This window comes from Notamacropus eugenii, chromosome 3 (assembly GCF_028372415.1).
Source record: "Notamacropus eugenii isolate mMacEug1 chromosome 3, mMacEug1.pri_v2, whole genome shotgun sequence".
Taxonomy (NCBI): Eukaryota; Metazoa; Chordata; class Mammalia; order Diprotodontia; family Macropodidae; genus Notamacropus; species Notamacropus eugenii.
This window is the reverse complement of record NC_092874.1, coordinates 82,622,157-82,642,430: the sequence shown is the minus strand read 5'-3', so window position 1 is coordinate 82,642,430 and position 20,274 is coordinate 82,622,157. Positions and strand designations below refer to the sequence as shown.

Sequence of the window (20,274 nt, the reverse complement as noted above, 5' to 3'; positions counted from 1 at the left end):
AGGCGACCCGAGGGGCCCAAGAGTGGCAGGCGAGACCAGCGGAGCAGGAGATAAGCCAGGCCGAGCCAACGATATCAGCGCAACAGCCTTTGAAATCTTCAGCCTAAAGACGGGACTTCAGCGGGTCACTACTTGAACATCCAGGAGCTAGGATGCCGGAGTGATCAGTAAGTGCTCTCCCCTCCCCCCCATGACCGTGAGGGAACCATAAAATTCTTCCCCAGATTAATCCTGGATCAGTGGGAACAGCAGAAGGGGGCGGGTGGTCTCATAACACCAGAGGCTGGAAAAGTGGCAAAGGGGGATTCTTCCCACCGTGGTGGAGGCGATCTGGAGGGACAGACGACCCAGGGCAGAGAAAATTCGCACTGAGACCCAAGCAAGCCTCAGCCCAGGAGACGAGCTCCAGGAGGGGCAGGAACACGCATTAGCCTCTAGGTGTGCCCCAGCCCTCCAGGGGAAAGGGAAGACAATAGGGAAGCTGGGATCACCATCCCCGGACCTTGCCTTTGCCTCAGGCCAGCTGAGGAGATAGCCTGAGACCAGACCACACCTCCCACACACCTATCAAGCTAACCCCAGGGTTGATCTGGGAAACAACAACAACAACAACAACAACAAAAAACAAAAGCCTGCTTTTAGCCTAGACAAACATCAATTCAACTTAAAAGATCTGTATCTTCTGAATGAAAGAACCAAAAGCTACAACACTCAGCCAACATCATGAATCGGAAAAAGCAGACGAAAAGTGAAAAAACCATAAAATCTTTCTATGGGGATAAGGACCAAAACACAAACACCAAAGAGGTCAGAGCTGAGACTGTACTTCCATCTGAAACCTCAGATGGGACTATGAATTTCTCGCAAGCACAACTAGATTACCTGGAACGTCTGAAGAAGGATATAAAAGAAAAACTGGCCAATGATTTTAAAACTATAAAAAAAGAATTCACTGATGAGAACATCAATCTGAAAAAGAAAATTGAAGAAATGGAAAAGGAAGTTCAAAAATTAACTGGAGAGAATAATTCCCTAAAAGGAAGAGTTAATCAAACGGAAAAGGAAACTCAAAACCTAATAGGGAAAATTGATCAGATGGAAAAGGAAACCCAAAACCTAACTGGGAAAATTGGTCGAATGGAAAAAGAAGTACAAAAATTAAATGGAGAAAATAGCTCCTTAAAGGGAAAAATTGGCCAGATGGAAAAGGAGATGCGAAAGCTAACTGAAGAAAACAATACGATCAAGATTAGAATTGGGCAAGTAGAAACTAATGACTCAAAGAGGCAACAAGAATCAGTCAAACAAAATCTAAAGAATGAAAAGACAGAAGAAAATCTAAAATATTTAATTGGAAAAACAACTGACCTGGAAAATAGATCCAGGAGAGAAAATCTAAGAATTATTGGCCTGCCAGAAACCCATGATGAAGAAAAGAGTCTGGACAATATCTTCCAGGAAATCATCAAGGAAAACTGCCCAGAAGTACTAGACTCAGAGGGCAAAATAGTCATCGAAAGAATCCACCGTTCCCCACCGGAAAGGGATCCCAAACTCAAAACCCCAAGAAATATAGTTGCCAAATTCCAGAGCTATCAAGTGAAGGAGAAAATACTACAAGCAGCCAGAAAGAAACAATTTAAATATCAAGGTCACACAGTCAGGATCACACAGGACCTTGCAGCTTCTACATTAAAAGATCGAAAGAATTGGAACCCAATATTCCGTAAGGCAAAGGAGTTGGGACTCCAACCAAGGATCAACTACCCAGCAAAGTTCGGCATAACATTTCAGGCAAGGAGAAAGTCATTCAACGAAATAAGGGATTTCCAGAGCTTCCTGACCAAAACACCAGAACTCAATAGACAATTTGATCTTCAAATGCAGGTCTCCAGAGAATCATAAAAAGGTAAACAGAGGGGAAAAAACAAAAACAAAAACTTGCAACTCAATTAGGGCAATCTGTTTACCTCCCTATAAGGGAAGATGATACCTGTTAATCTTGAGAACTGTGCAGCTATTATGATAAAAGGGATATATGTAGAGGGAACAGGCATAAAGTAAATGATGTCATGTCAAAAATATGATTTAAGTATGAGAAGGGAATGTAATAGGAGGTGTGGAAAGGGGGAAGCAGAAAATGGCAAATTATATCACAGGAAGAAGTACAAAACTATAGTAGAGGGAAGGAGGGGAGGGAGATGAGCATTGTTTGAGAGGTACTCTCATTTGATTTGTTCAAAGGAGGGAACAATAATCTTAAGCAGATAATCCTAACTAGCTCTATAGGTAGTAGGAGGGGAAGGGGGAAGAAAGGGGAGGGTGGCTAAAAGGGAGGAAAGAAGCAATAAGAGTAAAGGGGACTAAAAGGGAGGGGGGCTAAAAGAAGGAGGGGAAGGCTGCAGGAGGAGGGGGAGAAAAGTGAATACTATTGAGGAGGGGAAGGGAGACGGGAGAGTTAAAAGCACAAATGGTGGGAATGAGGGTGGAGGGAAATACACAGATTGTAATCATAACTGTGAATGTGAATGGGATGAACTCTCCCATAAAACGGAGACGGATAGCAGAATGGATTAAAAGCCATAATCCAACAATATGCTGCTTACAAGAAACACATTTGAAACGGGGGGATACACATAGGATAAAGGTCAAAGGATGGAGCAGAATATATTGTGCCTCAGCTCATGTAAGAAAGGCAGGAGTAGCAATCCTAATCTCAGACAAAGCAAAAGCAGAAATAGATCTAATCAAAAGGGATAAGGATGGAAACTATATCCTACTAAAAGGCACCATAGACAATGAAGCAATATCATTACTAAACATGTATGCTCCAAGTGGTATAGCATCCAGATTCTTAGAGGAGAGGTTGGGGGAGTTGAAGGAAGAAATTGATAGCAAAACTATACTAGTGGGGGACCTCAACCTCCCCCTCTCTGAACTAGATAAATCCAACCTCAAAATAAACAAGAAAGAGGTTAAGGAGGTAAATAAAACTCTGGATAAGGTAGATATGATAGATCTTTGGAGAAAATTAAATGGGAATAGAAAGGAATATACCTTTTTCTCAGCGGTACATGGATCATTTACAAAAATTGACCATGTACTAGGACATAAAAATCTCACAATCCAGTGCAGAAAGGTAGAGATAATCAATGCATCCTTTTCAGATCATAATGCATTAAAAATTACATGTAATAAAAGGCCATGGAAAGAGAAACCAAAAATCAATTGGAAACTAAATAATCTAATTCTAAAGAAGGATTGGGTTAAAGAAGAAATCATAGAAACAATCAACAACTTCATTCAAGAGAATGACAATAGTGAGACAACATACCAAAACTTATGGGACACTGCAAAAGCAGTTATTAGGGGAAGTTTTATATCTCTGAATGCTTACATAAATAAAATAGAGAAAGAGGAGATCAATGACTTAGGCTTGCAGTTGAAAAAGCTAGAAAAAGAACAAATTGAAAATCCCCAAGTAAATACCAAATTAGAAATACTGAAAACCAAAGGAGAGATTAATAAAATTGAAATAAAGAAAACTATTGAATTAATAAATAAAACCAATAGTTGGTTTTATGAAAAAACTAATAAAATTGATAAACCTTTGGTTAATCTGATCAAAAAAAAGAAAGAAGAAAACCAAATTACTAACATTAAAAATGAAAGGGGTGAACTCACCTCCAATGAGGAGGAAATTAAAACAATAATTAGAAACTACTTTGCCCAACTTTATGCCCACAAATTCGACAATCTGAATGAGATGGATGAATATTTTAAAAAATACAAATTGCCCAGATTAACAGAAGAGGAAGTTGAATACTTAAACAACCCCATCTCAGAAAAAGAAATTGAACAAGCCATCAATGAACTCCCTAGGAAAACATCTCCAGGGCCAGATGGATTCACAAGTGAATTCTATCAAACATTTAAAGAACAGTTAATTCCAATACTACATACACTATTCTTGAAAATTGGGGAAGAAGGAGTCCTCCCAAATTCTTTCTATGATACAAATATGGTTTTGATACCCAAACCAGGAAGAGACAAAACAGAGAAAGAAAATTATAGACCAATTTCCCTAATGAATATAGATGCAAAAATTTTAAATAAGATTTTAGCAAAACGAATACAGCATCTTATCACGAGATTAATACATTATGATCAGGTAGGATTCATACCAGGATTACAGGGCTGGTTCAATATTAGGAAAACTATTAGCATTATCGATCACATCAACAACAAAGCTAACAAAAACCGCATGATTATCTCAATAGATGCAGAAAAAGCTTTTGACAAAATACAACATCCATTCCTACTAAAAACATTGGAGAACGTAGGAATAAAGGGAACTTTCCATAAAATAATAAGCAGTATCTATCTAAAACCTTCAGCAAGCATTATATGCAATGGGGATAAGCTAGATGCATTCCCAATAAGATCAGGGGTGAAACAAGGTTGTCCATTATCACCACTATTATTCAATATGGTACTAGAAATGTTAGCTGTAGCAATTAGACAAGATAAAGATATTCAAGGAATTAGAATAGCCAAAGAAGAAACTAAGTTATCACTCTTTGCAGATGATATGATGATTTACCTAGAGAATCCCAGAGATTCAAGTAAAAAATTACTAGAATTAATAAACAACTTTGGCAAAGTTGCAGGGTACAAAATAAACCCACACAAATCTTCTGCATTCCTATATATTAGGAACAAAGTTCAACAGCAAGAGATAGAAAGAGAAATCCCATTTAAAGTTAGGGTAGACAGTATAAAATACTTAGGAGTCTACCTGCCAAAACAAACCCAGGGACTATATGAACACAATTACAAGACACTTTTTGCACAAATAAACTCAGATTTAAGTAAGTGGAAAAACATTAGTTGCTCATGGGTAGGCCGTGCTAATATAATAAAAATGACAATTCTACCCAAATTAATATACTTATTTAGTGCCATACCAATTAAACTATCAGACAATTACTTTCTAGATCTGGATAAAATAATATCAAAATTCATTTGGAAAAACAAAAGGTCCAGAATATCAAAGGGACTAATGAAAAGAAATGCCTGGGAAGGTGGCCTAGCGCTACCAGACCTTAAACTGTACTATAAAGCAGCAGTTATCAAAACCACTTGGTATTGGCTAAGAAACAGAGAGGTAGACAAGTGGAATAGACTTGGCACTCAAGATGCAGTAGGCAAGGAATATAGCAACCTTCTGTTTGATAAACCCAAAGACCCCAGCTTCTGGGATAAGAACTCATTGTTTGATAAAAATTGCTGGGAAAACTGGATAACAGTGTGGCGGAAATTAGGCATAGACCCATACCTGACACCGTACACAAGAATAAAGTCCAAATGGGTACATGATTTAGGTATGAAGATTGATACCATGAATAAACTGGAGAAGCAAGGAATAGTGTATTTATCAGATCTATGGAGAAGGGAAGAATTCTTTACTAAAGGAAAGATAGAATGCATTATGAAATGCAAAATGGATAACTTTGATTACATTAAACTGAGAAGTTTTTGCACAACCAAACCCAATGCAACCAAAATCCGGAGGGATGTAGTAAATTGGGAAAAAATTTTTACAGCTAAGCTCGGGGATAAAGGCCTCATTTCTAGAATATATAGAGAACTGACCCAAATGTATAATCATACAAGTCATTCCCAAATTGATAAATGGTCAAAGGATATGAACAGGCAATTTTCAGAGGAAGAAATTAAAGCTATCTATAATCATATGAAAAAATGCTCTAAATCACTATTGGTTAGAGAGATGCAAATCAAAACAACTCTGAGGTACCACATCACACCTATAAGATTGGCAAACATGACAGAACAAGAAAATGATAAATGCTGGAGAGGATGTGGGAGAGTTGGAACACTAATTCATTGTTGGTGGAGCTGTGAGCGCATCCAACCATTCTGGAGAGCAATTTGGAACTATGCCCAAAGGGCTACAAAAATGTGCATACCCTTTGACCCAGCAATATCGCTACTAGGACTATATCCCCAAGAGATCATAAAAATGGGAAAGGGTCCCACATGTACAAAAATATTTATAGCAGCACTCTATGTAGTTGCCAAAAACTGGAAGTCAGGGGGATGTCCATCAATTGGGGAATGGCTGAATAAATTATGGTATATGAATGTAATGGAGTACTATTGTGCCATAAGAAATGATGAACAAGAAGACTTCAGAGAGGCCTGGAAGGACTTATATGACCTGATGCTGAGTGAAAGGAGCAGAACCAGGAGAACTTTATGCACAGCAACAACCACAGTGTGTGAGAGTTTTTTCTGGTAGACTTAGATTTTTGTAATAACACAAGAACTTCTGAAAAAAAAAAAAAATCCCAATGGTGGACCTCAAGGCAAAATGCCTTCCACACTCAGAGAGAGAAATATGGAAGTCACTCACATAATGTAGCAGATCATGTTTGTGTATGTGTATCTGTTTGTGTATCATGTTCTGATTTGTTATACGGATTCTTTCATTTATCTTAGTCTGACTACATAGCATGACTATAGTGAAAATATACTCAATAGGAAAGTATATGTAGAATCTATACAGAATTGTATGCAGTCGTGGGGAGGGAGGGAGGTAGTGGGGGGTGGGTGGGGAGGGATAAAATCGCAATTGTATGGCAGTGATTGTTAAACATTAAAAAAATAAAAAAATAAAAAAAAAAGAAAAACATTTCTATTTCTTAAATTATTTACATTAACTTTATTTTAAAAATAACTATAATAAAGGCCTCTCATTCATTTGGTAAAAAAAAAAAACAAAAAAAACAAAAAAAAATAATAATATCTTATTTGAGGATCTTTACATGTACACTTGGGCAAAGGGGCTGCAATGGGTTTCCTTGCCCTTCAGAAAAGACATTACTATGGGAAAATGCAGGTTCTAGAACTTAGCAAAGCAGCAGCTGCTAAGTGCTTTATTCCACTTGGAAGATTACCATGATCGGATTCTAGCCCATCAGGCTTAGAAGTAGACAACCTAGAACTATCAAAACTTCCAAATTTTATGTTGATAAACTGATTCTGTTTGTACTATGACTCTCCTACAAGGAATAATGTGTCCAGGGGAAAAAAGGAATTCTAATTTCCCTTGAGGTTATGGAGAACTGAGTATCAAAGGCAGATTACAAAAGAATTTAGGATATTTCATCTAACCCAGTCATCCCTACCAGCTGCCAAAGACTGGGCAAACCAGCCAGTCTAGCTGAAGCAGCAAGGCACACTGCGGTAAAGACTGGAGGTGGCATGTACCCACTAAGTTGAACCACCACCACCAACTTGACCACCTTCCTTCAGATCCTGATAGAGAAAGTCCAGGAGCCAGGACCAAAGAGCCATAGGAGAGGAATGTTTCTAGCCCAGGGCTCTCAGCCATGACCCTGCCAAGTGACTCCTGTGGGGGCCCAGCCTGGCAACTGTTCCTGCAGGTGCTTACTGCTATAGGTAATGAAGAGCTAGAAAGGAAAATTCTTGCCACCAAGTTCGTGGCACTGTCCCCTGGGTCAACATCAAAAACTAGCATGAATTTGTCAATGGCAATGACATTAAACCCTTACTATTTGCTTTTCCTCAGCACCCTAAAGACCACAGAACTCTTTCACCTGATTTGCACCTAATCCCTTCGCATGAGAGCCAGGACTTATTTTCATATCCCCAGTCTTTAGCACAGTGCTTGGCACACAGTAAATGCTTCATTCCTTCTTTCAACCTACTGTTGACACAATATTATTTTGATCAGTGCCGTAAGGTTATAGATTACTGTGTCACATTAACCCTGTTTACCTCAGTTTCTTCATGTACAATGAGCAATAGAAGAAAATGGGAAACCATTCCAGTATCTTTGCCAAGAAAACACCAAGTGGAGTCATGAGTCAGGCATGACTGAAAAACCACTGAACAACCAAAAAAGTTTAAACAATGTGAAAATTCTTTTATTGACTTTTATACTTTGTTTAGTAAAATAAATCCATCATAAGCCATGCTGAATACAGATGAGCAGGACAAAAAAGGTTCAATATAATCATTTAGAAACTATAAATAAATACATGTTAAAATTTAAGGACAGGATTCTTCCCTCCCTCATCCCCACTGTTCATCACAGGTTTAAAAAGCAAATTTTAAATTTTCTCTTCATCTTTTGTTAGACTATAACTTCTTATGGTTAACAGAATCTCCCTAGATTTTAGAGACAGTAGGCAAGTAAATCAGCAGGTAAAACTTAAAACTGTGCATCTTAGTACCTCAGTAACCAAAATTCACTTGAGTCAGGCTGGCTCCCAGAAGGTCTTACTCTACACTATCTTAAAATAGCTCTCAGGCTTTAATTGTTCTCTTCTACAATCAAGTCATTCTCTCTACGTTTTCTGATCCACACTCCTAGTTCATAAATAGTTGCAGTGTTTTTGATTTTTAAAACTTTGATATGAAAAATGTACCTAGCTGAAAAACTTTTTAGAAAAGGTTTTGTCCTGTTATTTCTGCCTAGAACAGTGCTGTTTGAATTCAAGTATTTATACAAAAAGCAGTCGTAAAACTTAAAACTACTTTCTTTTCTTCCTTTTTTTTTAAGGTCCCACTTTCAGAATGACTAACCTCCATTTTCACTCAGAATAGAGGTAAAGAAACCAAACCTTTGAGACATCACCAGTTGCCTTAGAATCTTCTGTACTTGTTTAATAGTTACACTGAAATTATTTCAGCATGTTTCAAAACAGCCAAGCAGATAAGAAGGTAATCAATATTTTAGAAGTAAATATAATCCTTCTTTAGACAAATACTTTTATCTGAACCATAAAAGAAACGAAGATACTTGAAAAGTCTGTCCCAATCATATTAAAACTTAATTTGTGTAAATTTGCCACATATAGATTTTTTAGGCACATGTTAAATTTAATCTAGCTAAATTGTGAGTGTGTCTACAGGCATGTGTGGTTTTTGTTTTATTTTTAAATAAAAAATCTTCCAGATGTATACACTATTTGGCCATGTATACACCTAACACATATGATTTACAGTCACCTAGCCAGTGGTCTTTCTACATATTCAAAGAGTGCATCATCTATGATGGTCCTCATAAAAGAGAACAAGGTAATTTTAAAATGAATTCAATATGGAGTTTTCTAGACTCACATTTTTACATTCTATGAATTTTCTCATGTTCAACAAATCTATTCAAGTGATTCAAGTTATCCCACCATTTAAAAAGAAAAGTCTCAGCAATGATTTTGAACCAGGGTGTAATCTTAATTTCACCATTAGCTGCTTTTTCCAGGAGTTCTTCTAGTTCTTTTTTGGTCACATAACAATAGCTTTTAATCTCATTGGGATCTGGATCTAAGGTTACATTCTTCCTCACAAACAAGATATAATCAATTTCATGTTCTCCCCAAATCCCATCAGATTGTGCCTTGTAGTGGATTCGTGTTAGATAGCAAATATCTTCTGGAGGAACCTGTGACCAAAAACAGACCAAAATTTTGTTAAACAAGAATAAAAAATCTTTATATTTCTAAGTATATATAAATGAATATTTTTTTATGGGAACATTTCAATATTACCTGGAACAAAAGAACAGTTGTAGTTTTAATTGTCCTTGGAAGATAGCTTTATTTGGAAAAACTTCATGCAATACTTCAGTAGTTTAAAAAGTCTCATGGCATCATAGTATATAATAAAGCACTGTTTTACAAATTTTCAACCTTTTAAAATTGTGCATCAATGTCATGCATTATATAAAGACCTACATTGAGAACATTTCTGAGAGAATGAGTTACCATACTTTCTCAGGGAGAATCATTTATCCATTAGTGATAACTAATTTCTATCCAAACACAGTAAAGAAAAATACTTCAATTGTACAGTTCAGTTCACAGGGAATTTTTACAAAACAATCATCTCCTATGCATTGTTTCTTTAATATTCCATTCAAATCAAACATCTCAGCTTCTCTCATGTGCAAAGGACTATTCCAGGCAATGTGAATAGAAACACAGAGATGAACAAAGTTCCTGCCCATCAGGAACTTTATAGTGAAGTTTGATAAAAACAGTAACAACTAAGTAAATACAAAATAACTGAGAAGGGGGAGAGCACTAACAGATCAGGAAATGAGTTAAAGTTTTGGGGGTGTGGCAGCACCTGAGCTGGGCCTCCTGAGAGAAGAAGAGAAGGAAGGAAGCACATTTCCAGGAAAGAGGGGAAGCCTGTATCAAGGCAGGAGCTGGAATGCCTATTGGAGTCCCCAAATATGCAGACAGAAATTCATGTGGAAAGGAAGACCATGAGCCACAAAAAAACTAAAATTCTTATAAGAACATAAACAGTGTCAACATGTCTCAGTACTGAGCAAGACTTACTATGGAGAAGGAACAAAAATAGAAGTTTTAGTTTGAATTAATTCACATTACTTTCTACAGTCAAAGGACTATTCAACAAGAAACTTCAAGAATCCAAAATTTCTCTTGCAACCTAGCCATCAAGAGCAAGTTTCAGCTTATATTTAGTTCTCAGTTGCTAAATATCACAGAGAATCACTCGTTACCTGTTCCATGGGAATTCCTAGTTCAGCTTTTAAACGTCTCTGAGCTGCCCGCCTTACTCCAATGGCGTTATTTTCTTCCAGTTCCACTGGGTTGCTTAGTGGATGACTACAACAAGTGTTTGTAAAACAGCCTACAAAATGTTAAAAGAGATTAAATTATGTCACTTCCCTGAAAAATCATGAACATTGTATGAAGAAGAGTAATTATTAAATTCTCATTTTTTATGACATAACAAAATCAGTTTATAATGCAAATTTTTGTATTTAGAAATAAACGCTATTTTGTGCTTTTAAGAAGCTATTACAAATTTAAGTTAAATTACAGATCTGGGGGTTTACCCTCTTCCTCTTATTATGAAAGGACTCTAATGCCACAATTTACTGGCTTCTCACCAGTAGCACCTGTCCCATAAATATGAACATAAAAAATATTCTCTATTAAATTAAATGTCAACAGCTTTAAAGGTGCCAGAATGAATGCTTTGGATGTGGATATGTGCTATGGATGTTTACACTTTGATAAATACAAAAATGTAACAATCAAATTATGGGCATAAAGTCATGATACTCTTCCACTTAGAATCTCCTCCACTGATTCATGTGTATCACCTAACGTAACATCTCCACATAGTATTTGTTGGTAATAATGACAGTGATGATAATATTTAACTAGCACTTCAGAGTTTTCAAAGGACTTTGCATGTACTATTTCATCTGACCCTCAAACAATCCTGTGAATTAGGTGTCATTGTTGTTAGCACCGTTTTACAGATGAGGAAACTGAGGCTGAGAAGGGTTAAGTAACTTATCCAGGGTCACACAGCTGGTAAGTGTCTGAGGCAGCATGTGAACTCTGGTCTTCCTAAAGGCAAACCTAGAGCTTTACCCACAAAGACACCTAGTGACACCCCTTCCCCACTCCTATTCCCTTCCTTTCTTTAGCTTTTCTTGAGCATTTCATATATAATTTGTGCTATACTGTCACACAACTTTCATCACTATTTTAAAGGCATTTTTTTTCTGTTGCTTCTAGGTTCAGGGTTATACTAGACACTTGGGAAAAATGGGATGTTGCTGCATATGGACTCTGGCTCATGGGTACTACAGGCAGAGTTATTTTTAAACCACAATTTTATTAATCTTTTAATCATCCAGCCTACTGTGTGCACAACACTTTCCTAGATTATGGGCAATACAAAAAAAATTGTAGCATGCTTACAATTAAGAGTAGGCTGTCACCAAGTGGATAGCTTTTTCTTGACTATGGCCACATGATCCAAACAACTAGAATTCTCATTGATGTAATTAACAGAGATAGATCAGTTATACTTTCTCCTATAAAAATGGATTCTTAATTAAAACAGCTAAGTATGCATTAAATACTATATTTAAACAGGATCTGTAATGTTGAACAGGACTGAAATAAAAACAAACATCTAGGCATGTGATCTTTATTCTTAAATTGTTTTGAACCATTTAACCCTGGCATTCTCCACCTTGGAGTAGCACTAATTTCCCTTTGAATTTTTTAATTTGGAGATAATCACTTCAGCTTATTGACAGCTCTAGTGCACTGGTGCAAAGCTGACCAAGAGCCTGTGAAGAAGACTTTCTTGATACCACAAGAGAGCTTTTTCTCATATCTACCTACCTGTAGATATAAACTGATATAGGGAGATATAGATATACAACTATATATATATCCATCCATCCATCTATCTATGAATTAAGGGTGGAGGCGAGAAGGCAGCATGAAAACAAGGTCTCTTCTACAGCCTGTCTCAAGTGTTCTCTGCTACCTCATGGCCAAAGCAGAAAGGACAGTGACAAAGCAGTATGTCACTGTTCTTCATCAAAAAAAAAAAAAAAGGAAAAGAAACCCATAAATATTTTCTAATTAATAGTTTTCTCTCTTCACCTAATTTAACTGGTTTCAAGCTCCCTGCTCTTACCACATATCTAGCAGGGAGTTTGTTTTTTTCGGGACTTAAAATACTTTTGCTAAAAAGGGATTAACGTTAGAAAACTCTCACCTTGTATCAGAAGATGCCTTTAAAATTTATTTAAACAGAGCTTTATTTAAAAGTTACATTTATATATAACTTCTTTGTAAACTTAAAGAGTGGATCAATCTGGTTTTTTTTTAACTCTGTACAAGTACATGAAAACTAATGTCAGCCCTGAAAATCTACTATCATGGAAAAAATTTCTGTTAGAAACAAAAAATAGTTCTGTTCCTAAAAAACAAGATCTTACTTGTGGAATCTTTCTCACTCAGTGCTCACTGCCACTACCTAATCTTTCCTGAGTGCCATGGTAGACATAGTTCTAAGAGTCTTCCCAACCACTGTAGAGATTAACCCCAAAGAGGACTGCTTGATCAGCTAGTGTAAGAACTATCACCAAGTACTATGTAGTTTATAAAGCCCTTTCCATATATTATCTTATCAGATCCTCCAAATAATCCTGTGAGAGGCAGCATGGTGGGCTAAAGATTCAAGAAGACCTAACTTCTAGTCCCATCTCTGAACTTCTGGGAGCCAAGATGGTGGAGTAAGCAGTAAATCACTGAAACTCTTCCATATTCACTCCAAACCACCATAAAATAGCACCCAAAACAAATCCTGGAACAGCAGAACCAGCAAAAAGATGGGGTGAAATAATCTTTTAGCCCAAGAAACTTGGAAGATCGCCCAGAAAGGTCTATCTCATTAGGGCAAAAGGGGAACAAAGTTTAGGACAGGAAACGTCCCAGCAAGAAGTCCCACTTCAGTCAACCCATGGGAGAGCCTGAACCCCAGTGTGACAGAGCAGGCACACACCAACACACCAGGACCCCCCACATGCCTTGGGCATAGCCAGGGGAGTGGGCAGACTCCAGCTCTGAGAACCACCATGTGGGTCAGCATAACCCTGTGTAATGCTAACGAGAGTTAAAGATCTTCTCCACCATTGATGGGCCTGCCCATTAAGGGAAGCTTGATTAGGAGAGGTCCACACCTTTTCTTAATTTCTAATGCCCTGGTTCCCAAGGGTTGTGATGCCCTCTGGCTCTGAAAAGTGTACAAATACTCTGAGGTGAGGTTTTACTTTGGGGCTTCCTCACTGGGAATGTTTGTTTGGCCAGACAAGACGCCGGGCAGACGCTAAGAAGCCCCCCAGCTTTGAAAATCCAATGTTGGTGCTTCTCTCTTTGGTAACTCTGTATGTACGGTCAGACAGTTGGATGTCTGTTTATCTGTGATGTATGTGTTGCTTACTGTCAGACAGTTGGAAGCCTGCCTGTTGATTTTGATTCCTCTGCATTTTCTCTGAAGTTCAGTGAACTGACTTTTTCTCCTAAACTAAGTGAATGATACATGTGCTTGATTAAAGTGATTGTTGACCCCTCAAAAGTTGTTTTCCTTTTAGAAAAGCAGATCTAAGAACCTGTACACGTATGCTGGGGTTCTTGGTTGTGTTCCCTGGGCAAACAGGTATCCTCCAGTCTCACCTCTGGTCCTTACAAGCATAGCAGCGTGACTGTAAGTAAACTAACTTTCTAACATTCAGTTTGTTTATCTGTAAAAATGTGCATATTAATACCCATACTACCTACCTCACAGACTTCTTGGGAACAAAGATGGAGAGCTGGAAGAGACCTTAAAAGCCACTGAGTCCACTGCCTTATCTTACAGAGGAGGGGACTAAGGCTAAGTGTTTTGAGGCTCAGGTAGGATAACGTAGGCTAAACGCTTTAGAAAACTTGAAGCACTATATAAATAACAAATGACAAGATACGTCATGTTCCCCACTTTACAGATGAGAAAACTGAAATTAAAATGACTTGCCATTGACCATGGTCAAACAGTTAATAGAGTATGAAAGGTCTGACTTGAACCCAGATGTCTTATGACTCGAAAATCTACAGGCTCATCCCACTATACCATGAAGTTGATCACATAAAAACTGAAAATAAGTGTACTGACCTGGAAAAGTAATTTTAGCATCTGATCTCTGCTGCAATAATAACTTATTTTCACTATTAAATAAGAAGACACTGAAAGCTCTATGTAATAATCCTTAAAAGGAAAAAAAGAAATATTATCATTGACATGACTTACAAAAAGCTTCTCTATTTCTCCACTTAAGCCTCAGAAAGTTATCTTGTAACCCAATTCCCACAGTATCCTCCCTCCCACATCTGGATAGACTTAGGAAAAGTTGAAATTGAGACCGTTTCATCAACCACCATGGGGAAGTTTGTTGTTACTGAGCAACAGGATCATAAATTGAGAGGTGGAAGGAACCTGAGAAGCTGTCTAGTCCACCTCTCTCCTCTTACAGATGGGGAAACTGAGGCTCAGAGAGGGGCTCTACTTGTAGTAGTTAGTGGCTTTGTCTTTCACTGGGCCCACACCCTTCAAGGCTATGTGGCACAAGGACAGCCAGTTCAGTCTGGAATCAGCTGTCTGCTCTTGTGGAGACTGCTTTGCAACAATTCCCTCTGCATGATGTATTAGGCTTAATAATTTCTACATAACAATGCTGACAAGTCTCAAAATTTGGCTTTTTTCAATCTTCATTTACGAAAAGGGCATCAAGCATCTCAACAAAATGGAGGGGGAAATGCGGTAAAATATAGATGTCAATGTTTTCATTACTATTATGCCACTGAGTAATTGAAGCCCAAATGGGGAGATGACTGACAACAACTGTAGTTGATTTTAAATTGATTTCTAACACCAATGTCCCTGAATGGCTGTTTTTGCCAATTCTTGGTGCCAGATAAATGTATTTAGAAACAAAACAAAAAATTTCAACTGTACCTTTATCAATGTTTTCATTCAGGTGGCAATTCTTTTTAGTCTCTGCACCAATCTTGTTATCATTTTCATCAATAAGAATGCACATCTCTGCAAGGAGCTGAACTTGCTGCTCATCAAGATTGTCAGTGTTTATTTCAGGCATGGTTATGATCTGTTCAATCCTTCCCAAGAAGCTGATAAAGAGGAGGAAGAGAAGACTGTCACATTTCTTGTATCTCTCAATGAAATCGTCTACACCCCCCCTTCCCACCATGGCTGAGCCTCTTTATCTTGACCCAGGTAGCTGAGGACAAGGCGGCTCCTTCTGGGCAAGACCAACTCCCTCTACCTGAGCCTTTATCCCTATCCTCTCCCATCCTTGACACAAGTTTATCTCACTAGTCACTCTCACACCAAAGCCACCTTCAGTCTCTTCCTATCTTTTGCTCCTTTACATCTGTCTAGAAAAACATGCTCACAACTATGAGTCTTAAATAGATTCACTTGATCCTGTCTTCTCTCTCAAAGGGAGGATCCTTTGAGGGACAAACTTGTTATATCTGTTTCTTCATTTCCCACTCACTTTTCAACACTTCAATCTGGTTTCTAACCTCCCCAGTTGGCAACAACTGGTCTCCCCAAGGTTATCAAAGCTATTAAACACTACATCTGATGTCTTTTTTTCTTAGTCCTCATTCTTTCTTGACCTCCCTGCAGCTTCCAACACTGCTGACCAATGAGAGGCAGTATGATGGAGGGAAATGGGCACAGGACTTGGAATCAAAAGACCTGGGTTCAAATTCTGATTCAGGTACTTACTAGCTGTCACTGAGCAAGTCATGTAAGCATTCCATACCCCAGTTTCCTCACCTGTAAATTCAGAAAGTGGATCTCAAGGGCTTCTAATCTCTCAATCCATGCGTGTATGACTGCCCTCTCTTCTCTTGGGTCCCTTGATGATCACATCTATGATATCTGATAGTCTGATTCCCAAATTCAACCATCATCTCTCTCTTGAACTCCTGCTGCACACTTGCCAACTTCCTGGTGGATACTTCCTGCTGGGTAGTTTGGAAACACCTCAAACTCCACATGTCTAAAACATTTTTTTCTAAACTTCCTTATTTTTGTTAAAGGCATTTCTCAGTCACTTGCATCATAAATGTTGAAGTTACACTTGGCTCTTCCTCACCCCCAGTCAGACAGCTGCCAAATCTCAGACTCTATCTCCACATCTCTTCCAACCATACTATTCTCTCCACCGATTGCACGACTGCCTGGTTCAATTATTGCTTGCATTACTGTCGTAGACTTCCTGTTGGCCTCTTCTATTCTAGCCCCTGGTCATTCCAACCACTGCCTATAGAACTGCCAACATCTGTCAGTCACTCTCGATTGCTTCTCAGATACTACACGGATTCTGCAAATTTTAGCCAAACTAAACTATTAACTGTTTTTGATCTCTACAGTGTATCTAATCATTAGAATGCATTTCCTGTTCATCTACAACTCCACAACACTTATCTTCAATGCTCAGGTAACACCTCTGGAATTTGTGTTCTTCCCCAATCAATGTGCAAATTCTTTACCTCTTCCCTACTTCTCCTCATTACCCCTAAACTCTAGTAAAATTTGAAGGTCTTTGAGGACAAGGGCTATTTATTGTATGTGTAACTCTAGCATCCTCTCTGACCCACAGGATGGACTTAATATGTTTACACTACACGGAACAACCTCTAGAACCTCTACGTCCCCAGAGGGAATTCCCTGTTGTCCCTCGCCTTTGGCACCACAATTCCCAATCCCCATCATGGCCCCTCTCAAACGCCCTTCCTTACTCCAGAGCTCCATAATAAAATGGTCCCTTGAAGCTCACTGTGGCTTCTGTCATGTTGAGGAAGAGAGGCAGAAATATTCCTTCCAATGCAGGGAAGAAGGTCAAGGGGCTCAGGACTACGGAAAGTTACTATCAGTTTATAGTTTTAGGTCCAGTTCTATGCCTAAATCCCATTTTGGCACTCTTACCGAGAGTTTAGAAATCTAAACACAGCACTATATAAGAAAGGGAGAAGAGAATGGGGTATGTTTGAGAGACATAGAGCTACAAAGTGGACAAGATACTTGAAGTGAAACGTAAATGAGAAACAAAATTAGCCTTCACAAGAAAATCTGGCAACTTGCTCCTGTTCTCATTGGGGGGATGAAGCAGGGTTGGAGTCCAGCCAGGCCACTGAATATTTTTTTAATCCAAAATGTTAATGCTTTTTTTGGCTCAGGGTAGTCCTTGTTTCCAAAACCACATGGTTCAGAAATCCTTCTTAATCTAACTTGTCCAGGTCTGTGAAATGCTGGATAAACTCTTCCAGCTCTAACTTTCAATGCTCTATGGTCCCTGGATTCAAAGAGTAGCAGAAGTTAATCCTTAACATCAACATGGCAGAGGATCTCCAAAGGACTATCTCAGGGATCTGTGCTCATCAATGATTCCGATAATGGTATAGATGGCAAGCTTACATTTGCAGAAGACACAAACTTGGGAGAGAGAGAGCAACAACAAAATTTTTTTACCTCAATTCTCTTGAGATGAAAATTCAAAAGACATAAATGCAATGTCTAAGTATTTGGACAAATAAGTTAATTTTTCAAGTACAGGGTGGAAGATACCTGGCTACGCAGTAGTTGTGTCTGAAAAAGATAAGGAGTTTTCATGGACTGCAAAGTCCATATAGGTCAGCACTGGAATTTGGCAGCTAAAAACCCTAATGCAATCTTGGCCTGCATCAAGGAAGGCAAAGTTTCCGGGATACTTTGCTACTTTGCCCTGGTCACATCCCATAGAGAAGACTGGATTCAGTGTGAACACCAGTTTAAGAAGGACACTGAAAAGAAGAGACTCTAGAAGAGAATGATCAGAATGGTGAAGGGTCTTCAGTTTATTTCACATGAGGCAGGGAGAACTGGGCATACTTAGAAATACTCCAGACAGGATACCAAAGCTGTGTCACCAAGTATCTGAAAGGTTTCCATGTAGGAGAAAGATCTGATGTTACTTCTACAGGGCAGAACTAAAAACAAGGAAAGGAAATTGAAAAGAAAATTGAACCCTGATATCAGGAAAAACTTTCTAAGAATTAGAACTGTCCAAAATTATGATTGTATATCCTGGGAAGTCGAGGTCTTTACTGGACTTTCAGAAAGAGCCTTGAATGTTGTTAGAGTGGGGATTCTGTGTATGGGTTGGATGCAAAGTGTTTTTTGATTCCATGCACGATGAGAAATAAAGTTCACAGGAAAGGAAAAAAAGGAATTATTTGGAAGATAGAAAGTCTAGTCAAGATAAGAAACAGGATCATGGTTTTTGTAGACCTAAGTAAAACTTTTTTTAAAGCATCCCCAACCAGATTAAAATGTAATTGGGAAATGTGTAACAAGATACATAAAACACAACACAGATAATGGGAATTTGTGGTTTTCTAAGCCAACGAGTCGCTCTGGGAACTTGTTTCTCTGACACCAGCGTCCCACACCGTTAGAAACCAGGGCAGCTCGTCTCGCTTCTCCCTTTCCCACCTCCAAGGGCAGAGCTGCTTTCCAAGGCAGTATCTTTAGGAGAACGCTACACCTGCCCAGCCTCAGAGCTTCCGGACCCGGGCCTGCGGCGGCAGCCGGACTTCAGCTCAGGGTCACTAATCAGCGCCCTTCACGCCCCCTCGGGGAAGGCCCCCCACGGCGCCGGTTCAGCACAGTCGGGGTTCGGATCCAGCTCCGACCCGGAGTCGCGGGAGGGGAGCACCCAGTGATTCCAGCGCAGTAACAAGCCGACTGGGAGCGCGGGCTCCTCTTCGGGAAGCCAGCTGGCCAGAAACTGGAGAGAATCCCTGCTACGGAAGAGGTAACGGAGCCTGGGGAGGGGGCACGCTGGCCCGGAGCCCCCAGCCCCCGAGCGCCGGAGGCCGGGCCCCTCCCATCGAGGACACACGCCGTGCCGGCGCAGCCAGGGGCTCCGCGTGCCCCGCCGCTTCCAGCCAGGGGCCGGCTGCTTACCCTGCGCTCCTGCCGAGGGCCCGATGCTGCGGCTCCGCTCCGCTGACCACGCCGCCGGACCGGTAGCCGACACTGTCAGCGCCGAGACTGCCGGGGCAGTACAAGAAGGGCGGCGAGAACGCGCCCCAGCCCCGCCCCCGGGCGGGGGACCAGGCCCCGCCCCCCAGCGCCCGGACCAACGCCAGCCGCGCCGCGCCGCGCCACATCCTGGCGACGACCAATGGCGGGCCGTCCCGAGCCCCACGTAGCTCGATCGCCTGATGGCTCCACAACTGCCGAGAGCGGGGGCGTCCTTCCCGGGCCCGCCCCTCGCGTGCCTCTCTCTGTCGGCGGCGCTCTCTGGGAGGCTGAGCGAAGTGGGGAGGAGTGTGGGAGAGGAGCTGAAGGAAGGGGGGCCGAGCCGACCCGGCGGGCGAGCTGGGCCCTAGGACTCCTGCCGTCCCGGGCAGGGGCAGAAGCGGGGGGAACAAAGGCTTGGCCCTGCGGCCTGACCCGGACTAGCGGTTCTTTTTCCGGGAAGGGGCGGGATGAGACCTCCAGAGGGCGTTCCAGCCAGCAGCCAATCGCGCCTTCCGACCTCGCTGCGATCGGCCAATCAGTTAGCGGCGGAGGGGGCTGAGGGAGGGGGCGTGGGCAGGGATGCGCGGGCTTGGCTCCGTCCGTCCTGGCGTGCTGCCGGTAACACCTGCTGTCAGTCCTCTCCTCCCCTCCCCCCTCGTGCTTCCGCCGACCGAGCTGGACCCAGGCCGGTCTTCACATACAGCCCCTGGGTTTCATTCAAATCGTGATGGAAATTGCTTTGATCATTTTTTTTCTACGAAGAGTGTATTCTTACGCATAATTGCGTTTTTTATAAAGAAT

At 40.3% G+C, this 20,274-nt stretch overlaps 1 protein-coding gene across 2 annotated transcripts; it reads right to left on the bottom strand.

Moving 5' to 3' along the window:
* Positions 1-7,947: 7,947 nt before the first annotated feature.
* Positions 7,948-19,619, bottom strand: LOC140532918 (isopentenyl-diphosphate Delta-isomerase 1). 2 transcript variants are annotated; one of them, XM_072652065.1, is made up of 5 exons: positions 19,414-19,619; positions 15,391-15,563; positions 14,551-14,643; positions 10,583-10,713; positions 7,948-9,493 (listed from the first exon to the last, which is right to left on the bottom strand). In XM_072652065.1, exons 1-5 carry the CDS (start codon positions 19,617-19,619, stop codon positions 9,176-9,178), a joined length of 921 nt encoding a protein of 306 aa, XP_072508166.1. In that variant the 3' UTR covers positions 7,948-9,175. The 2 variants fall into 2 exon arrangements, with proteins under 2 accessions (XP_072508166.1, XP_072508167.1); XM_072652066.1 differs by lacking the exon at positions 19,414-19,619 and adding an exon at positions 18,940-19,084.
* Positions 19,620-20,274: the final 655 nt, after the last annotated feature.

What these genes read in the sequence shown, in the direction of transcription:
- LOC140532918 (XM_072652065.1), bottom strand. Translation starts at nt 19,619, where the DNA reads ATGTGGCGCGGCGCGGCGCGGCTGGCGTTGGTCCGGGCGCTGGGGGGC. An exon ending in TGCTAAAATTACTTTTCCAG is followed by an intron (nt 10,714 to 14,550) that starts GTCAGTACACTT and finishes AACATTTTGTAG; the next exon opens with GCTGTTTTACAAACACTTGT. An exon ending in TAGGAATTCCCATGGAACAG is followed by an intron (nt 9,494 to 10,582) that starts GTAACGAGTGAT and finishes TTTTGGTCACAG; the next exon opens with GTTCCTCCAGAAGATATTTG.